Source organism: Pseudorasbora parva, chromosome 23, assembly GCF_024679245.1.
Source record: "Pseudorasbora parva isolate DD20220531a chromosome 23, ASM2467924v1, whole genome shotgun sequence".
Lineage (NCBI taxonomy): Eukaryota > Metazoa > Chordata > Actinopteri > Cypriniformes > Gobionidae > Pseudorasbora > Pseudorasbora parva.
In genome coordinates, this window is record NC_090194.1 from 30094150 (window position 1) to 30103260 (window position 9111).

General features: G+C 35.1%; 1 protein-coding gene across 1 annotated transcript; it reads right to left on the reverse strand.

Annotated features, from left to right (window-relative positions):
* Window positions 1-3642: 3642 nt before the first annotated feature.
* On the reverse strand, window positions 3643-8162 carry LOC137062435 (GTPase IMAP family member 7-like). Its single transcript, XM_067433298.1, has 2 exons — window positions 8097-8162; window positions 3643-4455 (listed from the first exon to the last, which is right to left on the reverse strand). Exons 1-2 carry the CDS (start codon window positions 8160-8162, stop codon window positions 3643-3645), a joined length of 879 nt encoding a protein of 292 aa, XP_067289399.1.
* Between the last annotated feature and the right edge of the window lie 949 nt (window positions 8163-9111).

A 9111-nucleotide genomic window follows, 5' to 3' on the forward strand; every position in this document is an offset into this window, starting at 1 on the left:
AAACTGATAGTCTTTTGTTCTGTGTGAGTAGTTTGATTCGAAAATGTGTTTAGTTCATTATTGCTACAATTAAATTAATTTACTACATTGTTATGTTGCATGTCAATACTTTACAAGAACAAATAAAGTTATTAACAACAAACAGTAAAATAGACCAGCAAAGACTGTGAAATTTGAACTGTGAAACCTAATACAACAAATTGTATATTCATTTTTTTTATTTTTTGACATTTTTTTGTGTTAGTCAGAGGTAAAATTTCAGAGAATGTGGTCCTCTTACAAGTCAATAATCTTTGTGTTGAAAGATCATAGAGTGTTTTCCTCTCACTGTGACAACGAGAATGCAAACTATTGGATAGCTCAGTCTATAATTAGGATTCCTTCTGACAAACATGTTTCATAGTCTCTTCCTTGTAGGAAACATGCTGAAGAATTTCTTCCTGCTATGAAACATTCTGCATAGCTTCTGATAAGCACTGATGATAAACCGGTGTAGTGTTTTATGATTGTTGATATGTTTTTTGAAGGAACTCTTTCGTTTCAAGAAAAAATATATAATTTCCTGTTGTGTTTTAGTACATAATTTACATAGTCATGCCTTAAACTGGAAATGTAAGTGTATGCTTTAAAATGCAAGTTACTGTCAAGTTGCTTTGTAAGGTCTCCAACAGTTGTCAGATTTGAACTCAAGAAGTCAAATTCTTACCTCAACTAATTAAGAAACAGATTTGTTTTTTTTTCCAGAAATATTGTTGATATTCAGTGGTTGAAGTTTGAAGGAAAATTAGCTGTGGGTATACCATTGTTCTGCTAGCATGTTTTACAAAATACCAAGGTACTTAAACAAAAACCTTTACTTTGTCGAAAAGACTGATCAAAATTAGAGAACAATAACCAATGCAGCACAAAAAAAAACATTACAACTAAAATGTGATGCTTACAGCAGTCATAAATCAGTAGGAAGTATAGAGGCCCTTACTTTGAATGAGCTCAGCACATCTGTAGCCACAGGACATCACTAGATACTCAGACTGCTCCAGTGTGATCTTGGTCCACTCTTCTTACAGTCTCTTCCACAGTTCGGTAACTGTATTTGGGTTTCTAGCCATAGCTTTGTCGCCAATGATTTTACATAGATTTTCAATGGGGTGTAGATCAGACTCAATGTTCTCACTTTCAAGGAACTGCTTTACCCGTTTTGCAGTGTGATAGGGGGCATTGCCTTGCATAAAAATTGTGGGCTGATTGGGAGATGCTCGCAGTGAAGGAACCACATTTTGCCGAAGGAGGTTCTGATAAACAGGTTCTGAGGTTCTGCCATGTAGATGTATAATAGGCCCAACTCCTGCTGCAGAAACATCTCCAAAACCATGCCACTTCCTCCTCCACCTTTCACTGACTTCTTTGGGTTCAATCTTTTCCCAGTTTGATGCCGAACATAATGTTTCCCATCGGAGCCAAATCAATTAAACTTGCATTCATCACTAAAATGAACTTTGGACCAGTTCTCCTCTGTTCACACAACATGCTCCTCAGCAAAGGTTAGTCTAGCCTTTTGATTCTTTCTGCTGATGAGAGGCTTGGTCACTGCAGAGTGAGTATTCAGTCTGAATTCTCTAAAATGACAAGACACTGTGTGGCAAAACAGATCCTTACTGTGTTCAGCTCTGAACTGGCGTGTAATTCCAGCTGCAGTGTTGAACCGATTCCACATTGAAAGTCTCTGCATTGTCCTGTCCTCTAGAGAATTGGTCTTGCGTACCTTTTGGGGTACTTGAATGAATTAGTGTCTTTGTCAAGCCTCAATATTCTAGAAATTACAGATTTGGAATGACCAACTTCTTTTGCAATAGCTGAAAGGGCTATCACTTGGGCCTTCATCTGGACAACCTGGTGTTGTAGGGTTTCAGTAACCTTAGAGGGGCTTGCCATCTTGCAAAGTCAGTGAAAATTGGAAAGTTTGCTTAAAATTAAATAGGGTTTGCCAGATTATTATGGAAATTAGCACCAAGTGCCAGATTAACACCCAAAGCTTGAAGGTATCTGAAAGTGTTCTCTAATTTTGACCAGCGTTATTTTTCAATTGTCTTATTTAAGTTGTATATAGTGTACTTCAGAATATATTTAACTTGTGAAATATGCTAAAAAAAAAAAAAAAAAAAAAAAAAACTGCCCTTCCGCTCCTGTTAGGGTAATTTCAAAAAGGACTAAGCAGTTACCTTGTAATTTAGGAAATTGTATGTTGTTCTCTAATTTTGATCATTTTCTTTTTGCTGGTCATGCAAAAATGCACCCTCCTATCTCAAGGAACTCCTCACCACACAAACATCCACACGTAACTCTGTTTCTCTGTATCTTTTTGGAACTCCCTCGACCAAACTCCGTACTATGGGAGATTGGGCCTTCTGCTCTGCAGCCCCTCTAGTCTGTGGAATGTTCTCCCTGACCACCTGCGGACCCCATGGACTGTAAATGCTTTTAAGCATGTTCTTAAAACCCACCTTTTTAGCAGAGCTTTTAATTGATTTGTTACTTCTAAAAAAATTCAGTTTTATTTTATTTACTTATTTATTTATTGTTGTTGATTGTTTTAATTCTGTAGCACTTTGAGATTTTGTTTAATATAAAGTGCATTATAAATAAAATGTATAATTATTATTATTATAATTGCAATAACGGCTACTACCGTTCAAAAGGTTTTTAATGTTTTTAAAAGAGGTATTTTACGCTTACCAAGGCTTCATTTATTTGATAAAAAAAATTATTACAATTTAAACTATTAAATGTTATATATATATATATATATATATATATATATAAATGTATATATATATATAAATGTATAAATGTTATATATATTAGATCAAAATACAGTTAATAATACAGTAGTGTTGCAAAATATTATTATTATTTAAAATAACTGGATATATTTTTATATATTTTAAAGTGTAATTTATTCCTGTGATATCAAATTATTCCAGTCTTCAGTGTCACATGATCCTTCAAAAATCCTTTTTATATGATGATTTGCTGTTCACGAAACATTTCTGATTATTGTCACTGTTGTTTTTAAGAATCCTTTTCAGAAAGTTCAAAAGAACAGCATTTATTTGAAGTACAATTACATTAAATATAATGTAGTTTTGGGTATTGTTGGATATAATACATCATACTAATATACATAATTAAAAACATCAGATCATGCAGATCTATTGTTTTCACAGTATAACAATTTTATATTTATTAACAGGATATAACTGATTCTTAATTAATGATAAAAGATAATGGTAAAAAAGTGCTAAATTGTGGAAAGTTTACAATGTGTCTTAAAATTAATATTCAGATGTTGCACATTATTATCGAAAAGAAATATTACTGTAAAGAAATGTAAGATGAAAGAATAGTAAAGACAGGAATACATTTATGTTTACAATTATAAAGTGGATAGGTTTTCTTTGTTAATTCTGAAAAATGATTTTGATGCATGTAATTACGATACATAGGCATTAAATGAACTGCTAATATAATGTATACCATCACTATACAGTATTAAATTGTGCAAAACCTCAAACTGTGCAAGAGAAAAACACTACTGTGCATCTTGTGACAAAACAATGGCACTGACTTAATTTAAATGTCTCTTTAGTAACTGCAAGAGCTTTCAATAGCAAACTGTTCGTGAAGGCCTTCCCTCAACGTCTCCTGGAACAAAACGACTCGGTTGTCAAGAAGCCCAAGAAAACTAAACTGATATTCCAGAAGCTCTGCAACCGCTCTCTCCATTTTCTGTTGCTGAATTTTTGCTTCCGCCTCTTGAAACATTATTTCAGTGAAGCATTCTCCTCCATTTGCTGCCACCATTTCATCTATTTTCTCTATTAATCTCTTCACTTGAGCTCGATTCTTTTTGTCAGTGTTATCAAACACGACATATCTGCTCCCACACCTCTGGATCACTTTACGGAGTTCTGCGTGGCCTTTTGCTATATAGTCTTCTATTTTTTGACCATTGAGTGCATCTCCATGAGTGAAGACCACTATCATGTATCTTGAAGCTTCTTCTCCAAAGAGCTTTTGCAGGGCTTGGACTGACTGTTGCTCTTCAGCAGTAAAGCGGCCGATTTGTATCACCAGCAGGAACACATGAGGACCTGGTGCTGAAACCTGAATACATCTCAATATTTCTCTTTTGATGAGGTCTTTCTCTTTGCCGGTATCCAAGATCCCCGGTGTGTCAATCACGTAAATGTCTCTATTGTCATAGTCCGTGTGTGCTTTTTGGCTGAAGTGAGTGACAGAATTTGCTGAAGGGCTTGAGTCAAAAACTTTTCTACCAAGGATGGTGTTCCCCACAGCACTTTTTCCCACTCCGGTTTTTCCAATCATTACTATGCGAAGGGGTCGACCTATCAACACAGAAAAATGAAGGACAAAAAAATAGTGACAATGAAACTTCTAAAGATACATTTTAACTACACTGGCGGACAAAGAAAGAGGAAGTGACATAAAGCATTGTATAAAATTGAGTTTTGCATCTTATAATATTTTAATATTGGCCTAATATTGTATGTACTTATATTCTTTATGATGAAAACACAGTAAAATATAAAATCATTACTAATCGAAGTAATCCTTTAAAGTCAAAAGCACAAAACTTACCTCGCTCAGAAGTGCGGCAACAACATAGACGCCTTGAACAGTCCATTTCCTTCAGCAACAGTTTCTCTAGACAATGACAAACTATTTTTTTGCGAGACTGTATTAGTACCTGATTTTCTTGTGACGCCACTTGTTTGTTTCTTGCACATGTGCAAAGTCAGCTTTTACTTTCATTTGATTGCTATTTTCCTGCTTCAGCACATTACAGAAATAACAGGTGTTTCTCACAACCTATATGATCAATAAGTTATCACAACATTAGATAAAAACTGAATAAGTAATTTCAACTTTTTATGATATACAAGATACAACACATTTTTTAAGTAAAAAAAACCCCTAAAAGTTCAACATGGCAAAAGATTTTAGTTGTTCGTTTGAGGTTTTTATTTATTTATTTATTTACTTATTTATTTATTTTTATCCATTCTTTTGCAATTTTTTGAATATTCTTCTGATAGTTTTTTTATATATTTTTTTTTCTTTGTATCAAAAAAAATTATGTATTGCATTTAATTGTGAGAAACTGGTTTAATAATTTATAGGATAAAAATCTGAACGAGTTTCAGTCGATATCTGTATTGTCAGGTCCTTTTGGGACAAAAAAAAAAAAAAAAAAAAAACGCAAATATGTGCTTATTAGGAAACGCTGGATATTCTTCCAGCTGGGAAAGTGCATGTTTCAAAATGCTCAAGAAAGAGTTATGTGCACTTTTTTTTAACACAGTGTCTGATTTGTAGTTTGTATCACCAAAAGGTGGTACAAACTACATTGTCTTCGTATTTCCCATACCTTTTCTATGTTGGTGATTTTTGACCATTAGTGTGTGTGTGTGTGTGTGTGTGTGTGTGTGTGTGTGTGTGTGTGTGTGTGTGTGTGTGTGTGTGTGTGTGTGTGTGTGTGTGTGTGTGTGTGTGTGTGTGTGTGTGTTCACAAATGTGGCAAATGACATCTCATTTCAACTGTCATTTTTGTCTTTTTTTAAAGAAATTACTATTTTATCTGTTTTTATTCAGCAGTGGTTACAATACAAAATAGTAATATCATGAAATATTTTTACAATTTAAAAAAACTTTTTGATTTTAATATATTTTAAAATGTTTTTTATTCGTGTAATGCAAGGCAGAATTGTCAGTATCATTACTCCAGTCTTCAGTGTCATATGATCATTAAGAAATAATTTGAATAGGCTGATTTGTTGCTCAAGAAACATTTCTGATTATTATCTGTGTTGAAAATCTTTTGTAATATTATAAATGTCTTTACTGTCACTTTTGATCAATAGAATGCAACCTTGCTGAATAAAAGTGTTTTTTTTTTCAATCACAAATATTATATCAGTCACAAGATTTTGAGTGTTTAAAGCTACACTGTGTAAACTTTTTTAGTTTATTCTTAGCTAAAAACACTTCAAAAATATATGTGCTCATTAATGTATATTTACTTCTTTCAAGTTATAAAGAATTTTCATAAGTTTATAATATGCCATTGAAAATAAATAATACGGGTGAGGTGTTCGCAGAGCCGGCCCAAGCCTTCATGGGGCCCTAAGCAGAATTTTATTTGGGGGCCACTAGGTACCAATTGACTATTGTCAATTCTTGATAATAATCGCACATCCATTATCAATTTTATTAGTTGTAGCTGTGTTGCTTACATCATGTCTGTCTGTCATGTTTTTACCCTTATACAGTTTTAAATTGTAAAAGTAGCAAACCCACAAGAGCATGTTCATTTGCACTTTAATATTCAAAGTCTTACAGTACAGTTGACTGGGATATGTACGATTTAATATATATATATATATATATATATATATATATATATATATATATATATATATATATATATATATATATATATATATATATTAAGAAGTCTCATGATAAATATGCTCACAATTCTTTACTCCAGGATTCTTTGATGAATAGAAAGTTCAAAAGAACAGCATTTATTTAAAATAGAAAGCTTTCAAAGAATCATAAAAAAGACATTTACACAACTGTTTTCAAAATGACAATAAAAAATAAATGTTTCTTGAGCAGCCAATCATCATGAGAATAATCTGTGAAGGATCATGTGACAGTGAAGACCGGTGTAATGATGCTGAAAATTCAGCTTTGATCACAGCAACTCATTACAATTTACGTGATACATATCACATATTCATATCAAATATGAATATCATATATATATATATATATATATATATATATATATATATATATATCGATCAGCTATTTTATATTGCAATAATATTTCACAATATAACTGTTTTCACTGTAGTTTTGATCAAATAAATGCAGCCTTTGGTGAGCATAAGAGACTTCTTTTAAAACAAGAAATGTTGGTGGATTTCTTTCAAATATTAAGCAGAGCTTTTATTTTGGCGGAAATTCACGCAGATGACATTAGTACTTCTATTTGTAGACAACAACATATAAATGATTCTCTTTACGAATTTGGGAAGGTTTTTTGGGGAAGATCGAATTTGCACCCCCCAACCCCAACTCCGTCCAAAACATGCAGCATGTCAAATAAGATATTTGCACTAAACCAAAGCGCATTCTCAAATCCATCCATTCATAAAAAGGTTACCGGGCAACTGACGAGTAGCGCGTTTCAGCGAAGATTTTTTTCTCGCACTGTGGACTTTGAACCCTGACCAACAAGCTAGTCCAGCCGATGGCACCGTGAGCTTGTGCAGCGCTGTCTGAATCAATCCGTGCATATGCTCTGGCAAGGGAAAGACAAATATCTGTCAGCGAGGCGCCACGAGCCAGCGCCCAGGAAGAGGCTACACCCCTGGTGGAGTGGGCATTAATCCCGAGAGGGCAGGGCACGTTTTGGGACTCATACGCCTAGACAATGGCATCCACTATTCAGTTGGCCATCCTCTGCTTGGAGACAACCTTTCCCTTCTGCTGTCCTCCGTAACAGACGAAGAGCTGCTCTGAGGTCCTAAAGCTTTGCGTTCTGTCCACATAAGTCCGAAGTGCTCGGACAGGACAGAGAAAAGCCAGGGCTGGGTCTGCCTCCTCCGAAGGCAGCGCTTGCAGGTTCACCACCTGGTCCCGGAAGGGAGTGGTAAGAACCTTGGGCACGGGTCTCAGGATTACGTGAGATTAGTCCGGCTCAAATTCCAGGAAAATGAAAATGCCTGCAGGTCCCCTACCCTCTTGATAGAGGCCAATGCCGTCATGGAGTACTGTCTTTAGAGACATAATTTTTAACTCCACTGACTGCAAAGGCTCAAAGGGAGGTCTCTGAAGTGCACTGAGCACCAGAGTGGGGCCGTCCCGTGGCATAGGCGAAATAGGCAAATGCTAGGGGCGCCACTCGTCCATAGGGGCGCCAAAATGAGGGAATTTTTTGGTTTTATTACTGCTACTTTTAATATTAATTCGAAATATTACCAAAAAAAAAACCTTAAACAAACCCCAGACTCTTCCCAGACCACCGCATCAATCTCCTCCTGCCCAGCGAGTGCTTTAGTGTCCGACATTGAACGCGCGATCAGTTTAACGTTGGGAATTTGTTGTCGCGTCGCCTCTCGCGCATCTAACAGACAGAAATGCTTTCGCTTTTAATGTGCTTGTTTGCTCGCGCCAGTGAAAGTTGGAAAGTTGCCTAATTATTTATGACGTATGGCCAATTTGTCAAAAAGACCGAAGCCCTCTGATACAGCAATATAAAGGAATAAGGGGATAAAGACAGAGGTAAAGTGATGAAATGAATGAACAGTTTATCTAAATGCATTATCTAAATATGAATGTTTGCTAATTAATTCCAGTTATTTTTATCTTAAACTTTATGTAAGCAACTGTTCTGGGTGATCAGAATCTGTAAAAAAAATCACGTCAATTGTTTATAAACATTTTTTTTTATCATAATGATATTTATATACAGGTTTATATAAAATAGCTAAAAAATAAAATAAAATGCACACTAAATATAAAAATTTCTTAAAAAGTTTAATTCATGGTGAAAACATGAGCATGCATAGTTTAGTGGAGGATATACTGTAAAGATCCAATTCTGGACTGCTGTTCCACTCCTAGCCTGCAGGGGGCGCCCTCCTTAAGCTTCCCTGTCATGCTCCCTCCAGGTCTCCAGATGGCACTTTAACTACTGGCTCAGTGCTCTCCACTCCTGCAGATGGTGCTAGTGTATTTAATTGTACTCGGAACACTCCTTGTTATCCCTGATTCCCTTCACCTGTGTCTTGCCCTTTATAAGTGTGCTTGTACCATGCCATAATGTTCAGTCTTGAGCCTATGTTCCCCAGCCTACAGTCTCCAGATCTCAAGATATGTTTTGAGCCTGACTGTAACCTTTTTGACCCTTGTGTCTATTTTTGTTTCTCTGTTTTTGGAAGCTCTGCTTTCCTAGTTACTTTGTACTTTGTGCTTTGGTTTCTCAAGTAAAGACTATTTTTATTTTTTGGAAGACTC